Source organism: Brachyhypopomus gauderio, chromosome 12 (assembly GCF_052324685.1).
Source record: "Brachyhypopomus gauderio isolate BG-103 chromosome 12, BGAUD_0.2, whole genome shotgun sequence".
In the NCBI taxonomy this organism is placed as follows: Eukaryota; Metazoa; Chordata; class Actinopteri; order Gymnotiformes; family Hypopomidae; genus Brachyhypopomus; species Brachyhypopomus gauderio.
Genome location: NC_135222.1, coordinates 4,476,807 through 4,497,418, shown reverse-complemented (window position 1 = coordinate 4,497,418; position 20,612 = coordinate 4,476,807). Strand labels below are relative to the sequence as shown.

Below are 20,612 nucleotides of genomic sequence, written 5' to 3'. Positions count from 1 at the left end.
GATTTGAACTCAAACCGTCCCTCGCTGCGTCCTGATTGGCTCAGCCGCGCGCACGCGACCCCAACTCTGTTCTGCCCGCCCCGGTGTTTTTGACAGTTTAGAGAGGCGAGTTGACTTTTACCTTATATTAGCTGTAGCTACAAAGAAAGCCAGTCAAAGTGCAAACTGTTTGATTCTTACATTAATTGACATCGGTGTTATGCCATTATGATATTATACTGTATCAAATATACATAATACATAACATGTGCGTGTGGTTTAGTAAACAAAATGTGGCTATGTTTGAGTCAGGCTTGTTTTTATTTCGTATACAATATGTTCGTTGGTGCTGGAAGCTTAGTGGATATTCTGTATTAGGTCAAATAGACTTTCCTTTCTAGAACTTTCTAGATCAACGCAATTGTAAGACAACACAAAAATGTAAAAATTGAAAATTTATGATCTGTTTTGAGCAGTTATTGAACAGTTAAATACAGCATGTAAACGTTTTTTATTATAATGCATATCATATATAATAACAGTATAATATATAGTAATTGTTATTATAATTGTAGTAATAATAAAATGATTTAAGATGTTGGTAGATCTATTCTCTGATTAACGGTGATAGCTAAAAATGGCTACGTGGCAAGACTATCACATTTGGATCAGAGACTTACAGTTTCTCTTAACCTACTTCCTAGAGATACTTACCAGCAGTAATCTATCTACAACAAATTTTATTAGTATATTCACTCATTCGTCCACCCATTTATTCAGTTATTTACGTAGCCTACTTAAAGATTCTCTCAGTAATCTACCCAAATGATCAAAAAGGCCTTTTAACTTATGATTTTAAAAAGCCTTATGTGACCCTACACACATGTAAACGGTTAACCATTAGAAATATGGGTACTATACTAAAATTTAGCTAGGCTATTTTTTAGGCCTTAGACATGTTGGTGCACGCATAGCTATTGGGAAATTCAATTTCAGTGTCACAGTGTTAAAATCTGACCACAGTGTTCCTGTGACCTTTCAAATGAGAACACAAGAACACTGTCAAGCTAGCATACACAAGTTCAAAACAATTTACAATATATATGGAACAATATTGTTGACTCATATACTTTATGTCATGGGTAAGCTTATTTAACTTATTTAAATTACTCTTAAAGATAATTAAATATACATGGTATGTGTTTGTCATAAATACTAATGTCACAAATTGTGGTATTGTGTTAATTTACAATTAGATTAATAGATTTGCTTCTGAAATCTGGAAAAAAAGTGCCTTTTTGAAGTTTATTTCCATGTACTGCTTCCGTATTTTGAAGTAACATAAAAATAGCTATCTTGCTGAATTGCATTTTGCAAAGATAACTGGCAGAAAGGTTGAACACAAACTGCTTTTTTGATTTTTTAAAAATGAAAGCATTGGAATGCATGTTAATGCTAGGGTTAGGGTTAGTATAGGGTTTTTTGTGTAAAATAGTTAAAATGTGGAAACATCCTTGGCTTATGCGATGTTGCACCTGACAAATTCATCATCATAATAAAGTAATTCTCAACACCGTATTAGTGCATGTCATAGGGTCCACATAGTGGACTGTTTTAACTTGTGGCTCAGACATCTAAACTGTTCAGTCACCCAAATTCCCTGCAATTGTAACTTTTGCCAAGAGAATTTTACTGTGTTTACTGTAAGATTATCAATCAGAGGAACTATATAATGGGCATATAACCACCCCTTGCCAATAAATATTTTTAGTTATTCTTTTCTTGAGCTGTACACATAAGAAAACGTCTACTAAACCTGAGCAAAGTTACACAGATACGTTGTTTGTCCATTTTGCAACTATGCAAATATTGACTTCTCCTTGTTTGATTTAATAGTAACCACTGAATTCATCATGCCCCCTAATTCAAACATCGTGGTTGGACATTTCATGGAAAGAGAGTGTGTTTTGTGCCAGCGTGGGTGTGTGTGTGTATGCATTTGTCTGTGTGTGCGCATGTGTGTGCGTAAGGTGTGTGAGTGGTGTGTGTGTGTGTGTGTGTGGTGTATGTGTGTGTGAGTGTTGTGTATGGGGTTTGTATGGGGTGTGGGTGAGTGGTGTGTGTATGGTGTATGGTGTGTGTGTGTGTGTGTGTGTGTGTGTGTGTGTGTGTGTGTGTGTGTGTGTGTGTGTGTGTGTGTGTGTGTGTGTGTGTGAAAAAGGAACATGCAACAGGATAAACTGTGGTTTCAGTCATCTGCATTCTCTAACTCCCATTGGTATGTTGATCAATTCTAAGCTACATAAAATATGCAGCATAAAATTTTCTGGTGTGACGGCACTGCTTTTTGAACCTGACCTGCTAATAATAGTAATCTAGGTAAGTTCAACAAAGTTTAATGTTTCACATTGAATACATATCAATGCTAAATAAAGATTAATGCTTTTTCTCTTAGCAACAAAATGTAGGTTACAGTGCTACTACTCAAATCTAGGTTACAGTGCAGTTTTTTAAAGATCGCCTTTAATCTCTTCCTTAACTGCTTAGGTAAGTTGTTCTTCTGTGAAAGAAAAGTCTTTATAAAAACATTTTCATAAAAACGTTTTTATGTCGTGGTGGTCCCCTGTGCTTTCCCTCTAATTTGAAAATTGATTGAAATTATATATAACTTTCGACTGTTGCTTAATTCATTATTATGACATTGAAAGCATGTACGGGTTGACATCTTGCAGTATAAAGCACTGTTTAATATCACAAATGTTCTTGTTGTCATATCTTGTATCTCTTATATAACAAGTGTTTAGATCTACTGTTCAATCTGTATTTTTTATGGGACGGAGACTACGGGAAGTGTTGCCCCAATAATTCCTGTTCACACTACTCATATAAGGTGTCCCGAAATTGAAATGAAACCTACGCTACTGGTTGCAATGCTACAAACTCACTAGCCTCCCGGTACACATGTTGCCTGCTGAATATTCAGATCTACCCGTATTCTCCTCAGTCCTAATTCTATAATCCTAAAATAATCCTTGAGCACATTCCAGGGTTACCCATTCGCAGGGAAACTGAGGTGAAACGAGAGATGGAAATAAGTGCTTCTTTTCCTGGTTGTAAATCGTCTTAGGTGACGCGTTCACTTTATTTTGCCGTTTCCTTTACTGCAAAGATAAAATTAGAAGCGAGAGAGAGACAAAGATAGTACTCTTACTAATTAAACATGGCTGCAGTCATGGGTATGCTTCCCATACTCACTGTGATACTAATGATTGAAATGTAAATTGATGCAAAGAATAATAATGGTTTTCAACGTATATTGAAGAGATCTCTGAAGATCCGCATAATGGAGGTGAACGCAGAAAGTGTTCACGGTCTCTCTCTCTCTGACACAGAAATCACTAGTAGTGTGTAGCAAAGATGTGTTTCCTGTTTGCTGTCCAATTCTTAACATCGTGGAGAGGAGCACTAACGTGTGCTCAAGTGATGTCACGTGCAGAGGAAGAGGCGCATGCAAAATAAGCAACCGGCCGTACATGCAACAGTCTCCAGAAAAGGATGAAAATGACATAATAATGCCTGTTTGAGCATGCGTGCAAAGTAATGAGAGAAGATCAGTAGTGGGAAAACAGCATGAAGCGAATTAAGGTACTTTCACCCCTCTAAGGAGACTGGGTTTAGTTCTGCTTTATGGAGGTGGGATTTTACATCTTGGAATAAACTGTCATGCTGTCATGTAGTTCACAGACAGGCTTCCCGATCATGAATGTATAAAAAAAAACATCCTAGCAGTGAGCTTTCGTCCAGACTGTTATTTTTGTTGCCGATTGTGTTTTAAGGTTCAAATGTTGAGGAGAAATCCTGCAGTTTCTTAGAAATCTGAATCTGTACTGGTCATTGATGTGCAATTTGTAGATTAGCTAGATTGTTCTTTGTTTCACTGTACTGTTATTCGCGAGAGTGTGTGAGTGTGTGCACGTGTGTTCTTGTGTGTTTGTGTGTGTGTGTGTGTGTGTGTGATGTGATGCGGGGAGGAGGTGCTCAGGCAGATGCGTTAGCTAATGGTGTCTGAGAGCAACTGGGCAGGGCTGATAGAAGTGCAATAACATCATGACATCACCGAGAGAGAGAGGGAGAGAGAGAGAGAGAGAGAGAGAGAGAGAGAGAAGGGGGGAGTAGCTGAGCCACACGAAGGGAGAGGGCCAGCAGTCACTGAGCAAACAGAAGGACAGGGGAAGGAGAGTGTGAGGGAGAGCGCGTGTGTGCACAGAAGAGGGGAGAACACAGCACTGCACCAGCCCCAGAAAGGAGGCTTCCCGGAGGATCCGCGTGGATTTCCCATCCTCCCCATCGTGTTTCTCCTTCCCCCTTTCCCCCTTCCCCCTTTCCCCCTCGTCCCGTGGCAGAGATCGCCTCCCCTCCCCTTTGCCCACCGTGTTTCGGGCTGCCTCTCCGGGCATGCTACTTAAGCCCAAGTATGGCCGCTTCCGCAACGACTCTGTGACCTCCTCCGACGACCTGATCCAGAGCTTAGCCATGAGCGGGAAGGTGGTGGCCACGCCGGTGGCCGCTTCACCAGCCCCGCTGCCTCCTCTGGAGCCTACCACCCTGCCCCCGCCCCCGGCACAGGACCTCGACGACTCGCCCGGTGTGGATGGCGAGCAGGACGGTGTCACCACCTTCTGCATGCTCATCCCCAAGATGCCCCAGTGGAAGTTCTCCAACGCGTTGCTGAGTCGCAGCACCTCCTCCAGCAGTAGTTCCAGCTCCAGCAAGGACTCCAGCAGGGCCCCCGCGGGCGAGGCGTCAGGGGCCGGGGCCGCCGGTGGTCCTGTGGCCACCCTGGCTGCTGCGCTCAACTCTTGTGACCCTGGGTGTGTGGGTCCCTGTTCCTTGCAGGCCGGCAGCAGACCGAGGGCCGCTGCCGTGGGCTCGGCCAGTCCCAGAGGCTCTGGGGGTGTGGGGACAGTGGAGGGGAGCCCGGGGGGTTCTGGGAGCTTCCGGACAGGGATGAACCGCAGGACCAGGGTGGAGGGCATGTGGATGGGCGGAGAGGAGCTCAACCAAAAGGGCAGCTTCATCCACAAACCCTCCCAGGGCTGGTTGCACCCCGACAAAAAGATCAGCAGCACAGGGGTCTCCTATATCGTCAGGGTAAGTCACCAAGTTCTCATTCCCAAATCACATAGGCCACTCATATTTTAGGCTTTAAATGGGCATGTTTAGCAGAGTTGCTAATAAGGCACGATTTCCAGCTTTGGCTATGATGAGCAAGGCGATGGCTCGTTGGTGTTTATGTCCATGCCATTGCATTGTGATGGACGTAATTCTGATGAACAGAAGAAACATGTGTAAAAAGCGTTTGAAATGTTCAACTGCCAGTGAACGTAGCCATCAAAACGAGGCAGCTAAAACAGGCAGTTTGAGACTTGGCTTCATTGTAAGAACAATGAGTCGCCGTTTGCTGCTGAGATTCTGGGTCTGTGCAGGCAGCGTTGCCTGAGAAAAGTGGCAGAATGTGTAATTGAATTGAGGCGGATTGCTTTGTGTGGCTAAAGGCGTTGCGTCAGCACGGCTATGCGGGCATGGGTAAACAATCAAAAGCTTTGAGCCCTTAGCATCTTAGCATCCAGTGAAAGAAACATAAAGCTTCTGCCATGTTTGTTATAGACTCTGCTCTTATGGTCCTAAAGGGTTTATTTAGGTGGCAGACTGCTTGACGTAGACGTTGGTGATCTCTCTGCCCAACCCACCCATAGTGCTAAGTCCCTCTTTCTCTCTTTCTTAGAGAGAGAGAGAGAGAGAGAGACAGAGAGAGAGAGAGAGAGAGAGAGAGAGAGTCTGGGAATGAGCAGGCTTCCTAATTGCATTTCACAGGCACATTCATTTCTCTATTGAATTACATTTAATCACAGTCATTTGTATCACATGTGTTCCAGGGAACCCAGGGTGCCTTACTGGGGCTCTTGGTAAACTTATCCTAAGTCACATAACACCAAATGATGGGATTTCCCTTGCTTAACACCGTCCAATGTCCCTGATCCAGAAGTGCCTAATTGCTAGAAAAACCATCTGCCCAAAGATGTCACTTTACTTCAGCTAAGCACCATGTTAGAATTCCAGTTCTGGTGTTCAAGTATGGAGAGTGGTAGTCTCATTACCATATTACTGAAATCTTTTTCTACTGAGAAATCTTATATGCTACTTTAAATAAAATGTATTGTTGTAGTTCATCTATTTGAGAGTAGGTGGGTTGTGAGTGCCATTCACACTGACCTCTGTTAAGCAGAATATTCTACATCCTTCTAATAGAGGAGCCAGTATGGGACCACACAATGCTAAAATTAATATCTCATGCAAGTCAACCATCTCATCTACCTAGAGAGGAAGATTATTTTTTTGTCACTACAGCAACATTTAGAAAGCCAAGCACATGTTGATGACCTAGCTTATAAGCTAACGACCTAGTGTATGTCAATGTATCACTAGTTGACCACAGTGAAGTGGTTGCACAATGTTTTGAAGTGAAACTCGCTTGATTTCTGTGTGTGCTTGGACAATTTCTTGGAAAGATGCGGTTTTTGGAACAGCAAATTACAGCTTTCTCAGTCAGGGAAGATATGTGATTGCTCGTGCAGGAAATACTGTGACAATGAAAGCTTTCAGGCAAAGAGTTTTGGGGGCTGAACCCTTCCTGCCAAATGCTAATTGCATTAAAATGCTCAAACGATTTGGAAAAGAGTATTTGTTATGGGCTTGTGTTTAGGAAACCATGCTGTTGAATCTAATCGATTACCACATTTGTTAGAAGGCTGATTAACATACTGTATACTTTGTGAGAATGGCATTGTAAAGGCCTTTTATAACAATAATCATAAGCCACAATTCATAATAAGCCATGTTAAAACTACAAAAAATATCTATTAGTATAATGGAGTCTTGGTTTGTCATATATTACATTTTAGCTCTTGGTATGTCTGATTTTTCTAGGTAGCTGTGTAAGTCCTGAACCTTGGCCTTATTTGTGCATTTTTTAGTGAAGGCTGCCTTAGCCACGGCCAATGGATTAGAACGCTGTGCGTGTCTTCGTCCCCAAACGTAGCACCAAGATCCACCGCTTAAAATGATTGCACTGATTAATGAGGGATCGGGAGACGGGTACAGGCACCGGGGGCAGATTGAGATGGCTAGCTGTGTGTACACCTCTCCCTGTCCCAGGAGACCCGCAGCCCCCCCTCACACCCATCAGGCACGGAGCTTTTAGCTCAGCTTAGCTCGCGTATCCTTCAGAGCCACTGTAATTACCATCCCCAGCTTACACATTACTCTGTCAGCCGGACCCTGTGCAACTGAACAAAGTTGCATTTCACACCCTTATGTAATTACACGGTGGTGATGAAGCAACAGGCGGGTGTGGAATTTCGAATGCATAATGTTAGCGGCCTACAGCTTATCGCCATGTTTTTGTGTCGGGGGTGGGTGAGATAAGAGATTTGGTAAGAGTTTTGCTTGTTTAATGTCTTTTCAGTATATGGGCTGTATTGAAGTGCTCAAATCAATGCGCTCTCTGGACTTCACCACTAGAACCCAGGTGACGAGGTAAGTTCATTGGTTGTCTCTCTCTCTCGCTCTCTCTGCCATTAATGATTTGTGGGTTTGTACTGCTTTATTTGAACGTTTATTTAGGAATCGTCCAAAGAAAGGTTTTTGCCAAATACCCATTTTTGCATATATTGGCTATTCCCAAATGCATGCATAACACGCGTAAATAGTGGAATTACAGTTCTTGAGGTTGCACCTGTGTGTATCCACATGCATGTGTGTATACATGTACATAGATGTGCGTGACTTTCTGCATGAAGGTATGATCGCACTGCGCATGCATGCGTGCGCCTGCCATTGTGTGCACATGACTGTTTGCGCATGCACACCATTGCCTGTCCATGGGAGCACGAGCCCGTGCGTGAGTGCACACGTGTGTGTCCTTTCCCCAGTGGGAGTAGCGCAGCCTGCCTTCTTGCCCCCAGGCTGGTCATCGATCGTCAGTAACCCGATCCCCCCTGCCCACGCCATCCTTAAGTGCAGTCAGGAGCATGCAGATGAGGCCCGAGCTCTATTATTGATGATGCTGGTTAATGTCTGGAGACTGCAGGGGCCCGAGCACCTCGGGGAGTGTCAGAAACAATGAAGTGCGTGGGGTGGAGTGCCGTGTGTGCAGGAGACGAAGAGAGTGATAAGAAGTGTGCCGGGACGTGGTCGAGATGTGTGGTGGGGGGGGGGGGGCTAATAAACGCAGGCTGGCAAGAATGGGAGTGACCGAACCATTGACGTCATTCGCAGTTTGCATTTTGGCCAAAGCTGCAGAATATAAATGGCTTTTATATGGCGGGGGGCGGGGCTCACTCCGGTTATCGCCATGGAGGCAGCGCACATTTTCTGTATGACAAACAGGGACACTGCAGCAAGGAAACGTGCGCCGTGACACACACAATAACACACGTGACCAAAAACACGAATGGAATCGCACGCCTCACGTGCATGTGTACACACATACCCAGCTTTGAATTCACCCACACAGACCCTCTCTGGGTTCCAGGCTCTTTGCAGCCACACATCTCCCAGCTCTTTGGCAATTAGCCAGCACAAATTACTTTATAGAAACAAATCTTTCAAAAGTCCTTTCGTTGGGACAGTTGCCACCTTTAAAAGTTTAATGAGCTATCTGATAGGCACCAGGTTCTTTGAGCAGACATTTAGCCAGCTGGCAAAGACCCAGTAGTCCTGACGCTCAGTTGCAAAACATGCTACTGACTGACTAGAGCCCTCTTCTACAATATAACATCGTTATTAAAGAAAGATGGCATGGAGCTTTAAATCAAACAGAATCTCAAACAGGCCTTCAAAGAAGTTGAGAACACGTGCTAGTTTATGGCTTTGCTCCGCTCGAGCTGAAAGTGAGATCGGTAAGGGGTGTGCTTGTAGCACAACAAATGAACTGTATCACCTACTGGGCTTAGCTCCAGTGCCTGAAGGTGGTAGAACCTCACGGGGACCTAGAACTCACACCGTCTAGAACTCACACCGTCTAGAGCTGGTTAGACTGGATGTCGACGCTTTTCTATGTGTGTGTTGGTGACTTGAGGCATGAAAAAAACCCTCTACAAACCTAGCTCTATGTGGATGAATGACGAAATTCATACAAATATTATTTCACAGTCTTTGGGTACTCAGTGTTACTTCACTTTTATTAAGTCTAAATGTCGAATGTGGAAATGTATTTAATTGCAACAGGAATGTAAATAGAGTGTGTGTAAATAGTGCTGCATTGTTCTGAGAGAGGCTGTCTTCCTTGTTCAGACTGATGGAGGGACTGGATGAACCTATCAATATGCTTGCCTTCTAGTCAATATTCTAGCCTTAGAGTCAGGTTCCCTAGTCAGGTTTGTAAATATGTACACGTATAGTCAGCATAAATGCACCTGGGTAAAGCAGAACAAAACTGGATTAGACAATTTGGTCTTACGAAATACAGAACTCAAGATATTGCAGCAAGAAGTTACTTCATGAAGATGAAGCAAGTCAAGACTGACCAACACGCAACTGACTCAGTGTGTGTGTGTGTGTGTGTTCAGGGAGGCTATCAATAGGCTGTGTGAAGCTGTTCCAGGAGGAAAGGGTGCTTGGAAAAAGAAGGTGAGGTCTGATAATGGAGCAGTGTTTATGGTAATATCCTCATGTAGTCGCGGGTATGAAGCAAATCTGTTTCCCATCTGCTCTAGACTGCCAACAAGGCCCTCCAAGCCATCATGGGGAAGAGTAACTTGCGTTTCGCTGGAATGAGCATTGCTGTCAACATCTCTATTGAGGGCCTGAATTTGCTTGTGCCCACGACCCGGCAGGTCAGAACCACACGCTGGTGCGCATGGGAGACACATGCTCTTCCCTGTCAACTGGACTGTATAGAGCAATATAACGTAAACAATTCAGAGGACAGAACCCTGTGAAAAATAGCATGTTGAAGTAGTCAGCTAAGCAGCCTGTGTCAAAAATTCTGCAGAACAGGAGAAGCAATATTATATTATATTATATTAATTTCACTATCACCCTCTCTCGCCTCTTCTCTCTTCCTCTCTCACTCTCCTCCCAGGTGATTGCGCATCACCCTATGCAGTCCATCTCGTTTGCTTCAGGAGGAGACACGGTGAGACCTGAGAAATCTCTCCCCGTCCTACTGCGTCTCCGAACAGCTCCAGATCCATTTTCTCCGCATTTTCCACTGCCTACTGCCACCAACAGCTGCCAGCTTCGCTTAAATTTGAGATGTTTGTACAATTTGGGCTGTGAACACAGCAAAATGGATTTCTTTTATTCTGTTCTTCAGGATACGCCCGATTATGTTGCATATGTGGCCAAAGATCCTGTCAATCAAAGAGGTATTGATCAGTTTTTTAGCATTAGCTACAGTTTCAGTTACTAAGGAGAAGGATTATCCAGTGTGACCTGTAATCGATCAAGATATTGCATAATCTGCCATCCATTAGTCATGCCTTTGGCGTTCCTCTGCGTGATTGCGCCAGTGTTTAAGGTCTGGCTTCACTCTCTCCCCTGTAGCGTGTCACATCCTGGAGTGCAGTGATGGCCTGGCGCAGAGTGTCATCAGCACCATCGGCCAGGCCTTTGAGCTGCAGTTCAAACAGTACCTGCACAGTCCACCCAAGGTCATTCCCAGCCTGGACAGGTGAGTGACTGCTCTTCGATATAACCAATACAACACCAATACAACACACACACACACACACACACACACACACACACACACACACACAGACACACACACACACACACACGTGTATATATATAATGTGTATGTGTACACACACACACACACACACACACACACACACACACGTATATATATAATGTATATATATATATATACAGTATATTGATCGCTTGGACTTCCGAATGGTGGAAAATGGAAGCACAGTGATCAGGTTTCCTATTGGCATCCTGATTGGGTGAGGGCATTATTTAAATCCATTTCATTGGCTCTCAGGAGCTGAAAGCCTGTCCAATGTTATGTCTGTTTCAGAGCAGACAAAACGGCTTCAGTTACTGACCTCTGCATTTCAGAGTTCTGCTGCTTCCTCTGGCAATAAGCAATATTTCTAGCAACCACAATAGCTTTATTAGATGTGATAATGTTCTGTCTATTTAGAGTGCTATATAACCCATAGCATGTTTTGTCTGGTGACAACTGTACTATCTATTATTATAACATTATTAATAATATATTAATCACATTGTTAGTAATATTTTATGTATGGATAGATACGATCTTTATAACGATTAAGCAAACAGCTGCTGTTTTGCATGTTATTGGTTATTTGATACGCCTGAGTGTGTTAATCAGGAATATCCGAGTGGAGGAGTCAGCATGGGGAGATGAGGAGGAGACATCAGGGCACGATTACTATAACAGCATCCCTGGGAAAGAGCCCCCACTGGGGGGGGTGGTGGACTCCAGGCTGAAGCCCCCACAAGCCTTGTTGGGCCACGCCCACAGCCTACCACACGGCAGGACGGCGCAGGTAAGCGACCCGTGTGATCTGGTGAGAAGCCCACCACCATCAAGAAAATAATCATCAATGTAATAATCAAAACAAAACAGTCCTGGACTCCACTGTCCTGCCCTCCACTGGGCTGGACCACTTCATAATGTTTGACCCTTGTGCACTTACAAGTGGGCTAGTGAGCTAAACTGGGTGTGTCAGCAGGAAAAATGCTAAGTTGTGTCAGGCAGTGGGTTCCCAGAGCTGTGAATGAGAGCTCTGGTAGAGAGCCGGGCATATAGACTCTTTGTTCTCTGGCCAATTCAGTTTAGCAGCTAGGAGCTGATCACGCATTACCAAACCTCCCTAAAATCCTGATGCCGCCATCAATCAACCTTTAAAAACAATCATCAGCAGAGCAGATTAGCGAAGCTCAATTTTATGAGGTAATATTCTCATAATCCATATTGGTGATTCCTTCATAATTAATGTGTGAAATGAACTGAATTATGAGCTGTGCCTCTTTACTATCTTGGCAAGTGAAGTCATCCATCAACTCTTCATTTTTCTAAGAGCTTTCGGTAAGCCTGTAGCCACAGGCTCAGAGGTGAACCCGGACAGAGCTGGGTCTGCCCTGCTGGGTCTGCCCTGCTCTCACAAGCCTAATGCTTATTTCAGCTCTGATGCAAAATGACAAGACACTCCTAATGCTGTTTTATTGCTGTAGCTGGATTCACTTATAACCTGAAGTCTATTTACATGACATTTATATGAGTTCATTCAAACTAATGCAGGAATTAGAATGTATTCGATTGAAATGGGCGAGCAGGCAGCTATATTTGTTGTTGTGTATCATCGAGCAGAAAGAGGTTCTGGTGCATGAAAAATTATAGTCATACAAGGTTAGGCCCTCTGCACCGTCCTAGTTAACTAGCAGGTCTGGAACCAGCCAGATCCAGTTTTAAACCAGTCTGTGCCGGTCATGGAGTGGAGTGAACTAAATGGGGAGCTGTGTTTTCAGGCTGGCTCTGTTACACGGAGAGACGCCTCCACAGCTCCTGCTACTCAGCTGTGCTACGAAGTGCACTGGGACACAGAGGACAGCAGCAGCTCAAGTGAGAACGTCTGACACTAACATACTGCATGTTGAGGGTGACGCGTCTGACACTAACATACTACATGTTGAGGGTGACGCGTCTGATACTAACATACTGCATGTTGAGGGTGACGCGTCTGACACTAACATACTGCATGTTGAGGGTGACGCGTCTGACACTAACATACTACATGTTGAGGGTGACGCGTCTGATACTAACATACTGCATGTTGAGGGTGACGCGTCTGACACTAACATACTGCATGTTGAGGGTGACGCGTCTGACACTAACATACTACATGTTGAGGGTGACGCGTCTGATATTAACATATTGCATGTCGAGGGTGACGTGTCTGACACTAACATACTGCATGTCGAAGGTGACGTTTGTGTCTGACACTAACATACTGCATGTTGAGGGTGACGCGTCTGACACTAACATACTACATGTTGAGAGTGACGCGTCTGACACTAACATACTGCATGTTGACGGTGACGCGTCTGACACTAACATACTACATGTTGAGGGTGACGCGTCTGACACTAACATACTGCATGTTGAGGGTGACGTGTCTGACACTAACATACTGCATGTTGAGGGTGACATGTCTGACACTAACATACTGCATGTCAAGGGTGACGTTTGTGTCTGACACTAACATACTGCATGTTGAGGGTGACGTCTGACACTAACATACTGCATGTTGAGGGTAACTTTCGTGTCTGACACTAACATACTGCATGTTGAGGGTGACGCGTCTGACACTAACATACTGCATGTCGAGGGTGACATGTCTGACACTAACATACTGCATGTTGAGGGTGACATGTCTGACACTAACATACTGCATGTTGAGGGTGATGTTCGTGTCTGACACTAACATACTGCATGTTGAGGGTGACGTGTCTAACACTAACATACTGCATGTTGAGGGTGACATGTCTGACACTAACATACTGCATGTTGAGGGTGACATGTCTGACACTAACATACTGCATGTTGAGGGTGATGTTCGTGTCTGAAACTAACATACTGCATGTTGAGGGTGACGTTCATGTCTGACACTAACATACTGCATGTTGAGGGTGACGCGTCTGACACTAACATACTGCATGTCGAGGGTGACGTTCGTGTCTGACACAAACATACTGCATGTTGAGGGTGACGTTCGCGTCTGACACTAACATACTGCATGTCGAGGGTGATGTTCGTGTCTGACACTAACATACTGCATGTTGAGGTTGACGCGTCTGACACTAACATACTGCATGTTGAGGGTGACATGTCTGTGACGTTCGTGTCTGACACTAACATACTGCATGTCGAGGGTGACGGTCATGTCTGACACTAACATACTGCATGTTGAGGGTGACATGTCTGACACTAACATACTGCATGTTGAGGGTGACGCGTCTGACACTAACATACTGCATGTTGAGGGTGACGCGTCTAACACTAACATACTGCATGTCGAGGGTGACGTGTCTGACACTAACATACTGCATGTTGAGGATGACATGTCTGACACTAACATACTGCATGTTGAGGGTGATGTTCGTGTCTGACACTAACATACTGCATGTTGAGGTTGACGCGTCTGACACTAACATACTGCATGTCGAGGGTGATGTTTGTGTCTGACACTAACATACTGCATGTCGAGGGTGACGTTCGTGTCTGACACTAATATACTGCATGTCGATGGTGACACGTCTGACACTAACATACTGCATGTCAAGGGTGACATGTCTGACACTAACATACTGCATGTCGAGGGTGACGTGTCTGACACTAACATACTGCATGTCGAGGGTGACACGTCTGACACTAACATACTGCATGTCGAGGGTGACGTTCGTGTCTGACACTAACATACTGCATGTCGAGGGTGACGTTCGTGTCTGACACTAACATACTGCATGTCGAGGGTGACGTTCGTGTCTGACATTAATATACTGCATGTCGAGGGTGACACGTCTGACACTAACATACTGCATGTCAAGGGTGACGTGTCTGACACTAACATACTGCATGTCGAGGGTGACACGTCTGACACTAACATACTGCATGTCGAGGGTGACGTTCGTGTCTGACACTAACATACTGCATGTCGAGGGTGATGTTCATGTCTGACACTAACATACTGCATGTCGAGGGTGATGTGTCTGACACTAACATACTGCATGTCGAGGGTGATGTGTCTGACACTAACATACTGCATGTCGAGGGTGACGTTCGTGTCTGACACTAACATACTGCATGTCGAGGGTGACGTTCATGTCGAGGGTGACATGTCTGACACTAACATACTGCATGTCGAGGGTGACGTTCATGTCTGACACTAACATACTGCATGTCAAGGGTGACGTTCATGTCTGACACTAACATACTGCATGTCGAGGGTGACATGTCTGACACTAACATACTGCATGTTGAGGGTGACGTTTGTGTCTGACACTAACATACTACATGTTGAGGGTGACGCGTCTGATACTAACATACTGCATGTTGAGGATGACGCGTCTGACACTAACATACTGCATGTTGAGGGTGACACGTCTGACACTAACATACTGCATGTTGAGGGTGATGTTCGTGTCTGACACTAACATACTGCATGTTGAGGGTGACGCGTCTGACACTAACATACTGCATGTTGAGGGTGACGCGTCTGACACTAACATACTGCATGTTGAGGGTGACACGTCTGACACTAACATACTGCATGTTGAGGGTGACGTTCGTGTCTGACACTAACATACTGCATGTTGTTACCCTTTTGGATGTTTTGGTAATTTAACAAATGAAAAAGTGTTCTGTTTGCTAGCAATCTAGTGTGTGCCACTGCAATATGATCTATCGGTAACTGTCACCTGTACTTAAAAGCTTGAAAAAATTATTACTTCTTTCCAAATTATCCTCAGTTGACCATGTTATACCGCTTATATAAAGATACTGTTACTATTACTATATCATGCAGTATAATCATATGCGCTATAATCCCACGTGTTGATTATGAATGAATGACTGTATTTTTCTGCCAGATTTGACGTCTGATGGGTATTTGCAAACAGATGGGCATCCCCCAGGTAGCCGGGACTATGAGGAGCACCTGTACGTCAACACTCAGAACCTGGACAGCATGGAGCCGTCCGCGGCTGCCCAGGGAGGGTGCAGGGCAGAGAGCCCCAAGAAAGACATCTTTGACATGAGTAAGTGGGCTAGACCAAAGTCTCACAGCAGGGTGATGTTGGACCTTTAATCTAGGGCCTGCAGCCCCTATGAGTTGGTTGTGCTGCGTCTTCACTGGTTGAGTGACCCAACCTGTTTTTCCATTTTAAAGAGTTGTTGATTTTGTAGCTTTTGTTGCATGCGGTAAGGTACTTACCATCAAAAGAACGTCTCTCTTTATTAAGCTTCAATACATTCTATCAAACAGCGTGTCCCCCGAGCTCCGTGTTCGGACTCGCGACGCAGCTCATGTTGGGTTTGTCTGTGCTGCACTGTACGCAGGGCCGTTTGAGGACGCCTTGCGTCTGCACGAGGCCGGCGGCGTGTGCGTGCTGGAGGACCAGTGGCCCAGCCCGCCCCGGCGCCGGGCTCCAGTCGCCCCCACCGAGGACCAGCTCCGCCACGAGGCCTGGTATCACGGCCGAATGAGCCGGCGGGACGCCGAGAAGCTGCTGGCCCGCGACGGGGACTTCCTGGTGCGCGATAGCGCCACAAACCCGGGCCAGTACGTACTGACGGGGATGCACTGCGGCCTGCCCAAGCACCTGCTCCTGGTCGACCCAGAGGGGGTGGTGAGTTCATAGGTCATAAGTCAGGGGGCATGGATGAGGGGGTTACGTAGAGGACCCGTTTTGGTAATGAGGTCATGGGGTGACCAGCTCAAGGGCCATCTAGGTCTAAGGTTTATAAATGAGTCCATCTGCTTGAGGAATCACTATAGGTAGTGGAACCAGGGAACATGGTGTGATTTATTCATCAAGGGGAGATGTTGTCCAGGGGTCAGTGGTCATTTATCATGTAGGCCCCAATTTTAAACCAGTTCCTATGCATGGAGAGTCCTACTGTGTAAAGCTCAACTTACAGCAAGGGTACATCTCATCGAAACAAAACATTTACTGTTAACGAACTTGAGATCGAAGAAAGTAAATGACCAGATACGACAATATGGACTTGTATTCATGGAGTGTGGACTCCCCATACATATTGTGCATGTACTGATTTCTTCCTGTCTGTCAGGTGCGGACCAAAGACATGCTCTTTGACAGCATCGGTCACCTGATCAACTACCACCTGAGCAACAAGCAGCCCATCGTAGCAGCAGAGAGTGAGCTCCACCTTCAGCAGGTGGTGTGCAGGAAACAGTGATCGCAACCTGCAGAACACACAGAGAAGGGTAAGGACGCATATGGTCACGGCACTTAAAAAGACGATCAGCTCAATAAAGGAGTGATGGAGGTTGCATCACTTGCCTTGATATAATGAAAATGCGCATATAAGCAGATAATGTGGTTTTATTCCCTTGCAGGTTTTAATGGCCTGATTCTGTGCAGCCGGGCTCCAGGGTCCACACACTTTTGCCTTAAACGTGGATTCTTGGCTTCCATTGGATGCACTGGATGTGTTGAACTACAGATGTGGGAATTAAACTACAACTTCCAGCATGCCCTCCTGTTCAGGCCATGCTGACAAACCCTGAGCTGGTCAGACAGCTTCCTGAACGTGACGCTCTGAACGGAAGTCAGCTGTGCTTTACCCAAGACGGAGATGTGTAAAATTGGAACTCCCAATTCTGATTTTACTCTGCGCTGATCCAAAGAGGTGTAATTCCAGTTGCCTGTTTAAAAAATGTGAACAATCAGTGATTATGCTTGCCGGCTTTATGATCAGCGTGTCGACTTTGCATTATGTCTGTCAGATGTATTCAGTCGATTCTGGAGTCAAGGTATTATGGGATGTGGGCACAAGATTCTTGTTGTGCATAAAAATGTTGTATGTGATTTGTTCTCAGGATGCAGTATTTCATATGGACATTATGTGGACATATGAAGGTTCATAAGCTTAATGATGTTCAAGCCTGTCTTATGCAATCATATCAAATACATATTTAATTTATTATTACACCTCAGGACCAAATGCTAGGTCATGCTTATGTAAAGGTAAACAAAAACAAAATGAAACAAATAACAATCATTATAGCAATTTTGTTATCAAATTTTACATAGCAGACCGGCATAATGCATACTGTGGGCATATTATTCATATGAGTTTTTTTTTATTACTGTATAAAATAACTGACCAAATCTATGTCATGCTTACATTTTATGCAGCCAAGTATATATATATTAGGGGTGGGACGCGATTAAAAAAATTAATCGAATTAATCGGAAGCTTTGTAATTAATTAATCGAAATTAATCGCATTTTAATCGCATTTCAGTATTTAACATGAGAAATATTAATTTAAGTTTGAATGATGAATGAATCAATGAACATAATCATAAACTTCAACATCTTGTTCCACCAGTCTACTACACAGACCAATATATGTGTAGTGTGCAGAAAACAGTTCAGAACATTGGAAATTCTGATCAAAAATGTTTAATTTTAGGAGTTTTGCTCAGGATATTGGAAGAATTGAAGTAAATCAGAAGATGTTTTTTAATAGCATTTTAGCAATTTCTTTAATTTCCCAGGCTTCTGCCACAGGCATCTCCATAGTGCCTAGAAGTGGTCTTCTGCATGCTCAAAGCAAATGACTGGATCTTCCATTCATCATCTATAATATGAGCTGTCACACCAAGATCATTCTTGTTGCTAACAGAGGTCCAGTGATCCCCAGTCAGAACCACATTTGTGGCACTCTTCACAATAACCTGTTTTAATTCTTTCCTCATCATACAGCTGCTGGATTTTCTTCGACATTGTCTTTCTGGGGTGAGTTTCCCAAAACGTTCTTAGTGCCAAGTACTACGTCACCTTGTTCTTACGTACGAGGTTAAGAAGTACTTGGCGCTAAGAACGTTTTGGGAAACTCACCCCTGGACGGTAGTTCGTAACTTGCATCAGTTGACGCAATGTGCAGCGCTTCTTGTAAGCATTTATCTTCGACCACTGAGAGCGGACAACACAAATAATGTGACGCGTCATGTATAAACGCGTGCGGAGTCGCGCGCTACGGCCACTCGCGAAAGTTTAATCCAGTCTTAATGGTCCAATGAAGGTAATTTAAAAACCAGGACATTTCCTCACAGGATGTGAATTACGGACGTTTGGTCACCCTATCGTACTAGGAATACATTTAGCAGCTAAGTTATCATTACTGACCTGCGCGTTAAGCTGGGCGTACACTGTGCGATTTTTGGCCCATTTTCAGCCGATTTTTCACTCGTTTCGGCTCAATCGCGTGTCGTGCATCGTATAGTTTACACAGGTATACGAGGAGCGATTCACAACTCCCGATCAGAAATCGCAGCGTCGCAAGAACATCAAACATGTTTGAAATTCAAATCGCTCCTCGTGAGAGTATCGCACTGTTGAAGCAGCTCCACGAGCCGACTCTCCCTGCGATTTAGTCGTACAGTTTGAGCTGGAGCTGAGTACACAATTTAAAATATCGCACAGTGTACGCCCAGCTTTAGCCGCAACATGTTTTGCGTTGAGGTGGTAACGAAGGGTGGAAGTGCTCCTGTGATAAGCGAACTCCTTCCTACATAAAGTGTAAATAACACAATTTTTGTTTGTAGCCTACTTCCATCTGGAAGTTTATATTTAAATTTCCCATCCACCAGCGTAGCCTCTTCCGTCATATCCATCATGATCTTATTGTGCGTCCATATAATCTGTATGTCTGGAACTCGTGCACTGAGAAACATTCCACGGTGCAAAAGTGTCTCGTCCGTTAAATGCGTTAAAATGCGTTAATTTTTTTAGTGCGTTAATTTTCCTGTAATTAATTAATCGAAATTAACGCGTTAAAGTCCCACCACTAATATATATATATATATATATAGTCCCAAAAGTCTACATTCTTATAAGGAGCTAACAATATGGATTTTCATAAATACTATTATTTAGGGTGGGCCAAGACAGCAAATCACTATAAAATATGTTCTCAAAGTTATTTTCTTCAAATTTTGTCATTTGTAGTTTGCACTGAGTTTCAGTTCCTAGTTGGTCCAGAGACGCTGATGTCCCAATGCCAGGTGGCTTTGGCTTTTTACGTGAACTCCCCTCATGCTGCAAAAGAATCAGTCACAGGAATCACAGGGAAGATCACGCTGATTTCAAGGTGGCCGCTGCGACTGTGGGGGTCTACCAGATGTACCAGACTGCTCGAAATATCATCTGTGGCCAGAAATAGCACTGGGTTTTTTTTTTTAAGAATAAAATTGAAAACAGATCTAAGGACCTAGGGAAATGGTTCACTTTAGTGTTCTATATGCAGTTCTGCATAAATGCAGATTTGTTCGAATTCCATTAGCGATCAGAAAGTATTAACCACAGTAGTTCATAGTAGTAACCTCAACATTGTGGGTCAGCCAGTGACACTGTACAAAACATTTTGTTATTGTATTTGATTTTTACTTTTGTATTTTCAAATGATCAATTTGGGCAAATTATAATTTATTCCTAACTACCCGAAGGTGAAGTTTAAAGTTTAAATTAATCGATGATCCCCTTTATGGGATGTTATTGAACTTCTCAGTTACTGAGTTACTAAAATTCTACCATTTTAAAAAAGATTTTTCTGCTTGTTGTTTTTTGTAGGGCATGCTGTACTTAATCCTAAAATCAGAGCAAAATATAATAAAAGGATTATACTATTGTAATTCCTCGGGTTACCCACTAGGAGGATTGATACTTCACGCCCTTTTATTCAAGTGTTTTCTCCAATATCACACATTGATCACAGAAAACCTTAAAGTAAATGGAGCAGAATTGAATTTTACTTCCCTTTGAAAATCCAATAACCAGTC

The 20,612-nt window shown here is 44.0% G+C and overlaps 1 protein-coding gene across 2 annotated transcripts; it reads left to right on the top strand.

Moving 5' to 3' along the window:
- The first annotated feature begins 1,898 nt into the window (after window positions 1–1,898).
- Window positions 1,899–20,465, top strand: shc2 (SHC (Src homology 2 domain containing) transforming protein 2). 2 transcript variants are annotated; one of them, XM_077024530.1, is made up of 13 exons: window positions 1,899–5,130; window positions 7,505–7,575; window positions 9,609–9,669; window positions 9,756–9,875; window positions 10,124–10,177; window positions 10,358–10,409; window positions 10,588–10,714; window positions 11,390–11,567; window positions 12,550–12,643; window positions 15,700–15,837; window positions 16,139–16,428; window positions 16,874–17,030; window positions 17,163–20,465. In XM_077024530.1, the coding sequence occupies exons 1-12, from the start codon at window positions 4,435–4,437 to the stop codon at window positions 17,000–17,002; spliced, it is 2,010 nt and encodes a 669-aa protein (XP_076880645.1). In that variant the 5' UTR covers window positions 1,899–4,434; the 3' UTR covers window positions 17,003–17,030; window positions 17,163–20,465. The 2 variants fall into 2 exon arrangements, with proteins under 2 accessions (XP_076880645.1, XP_076880644.1); XM_077024529.1 differs by having other exon boundaries at window positions 1,900–5,130; window positions 15,670–15,837.
- The last annotated feature ends 147 nt before the right edge of the window (window positions 20,466–20,612 follow it).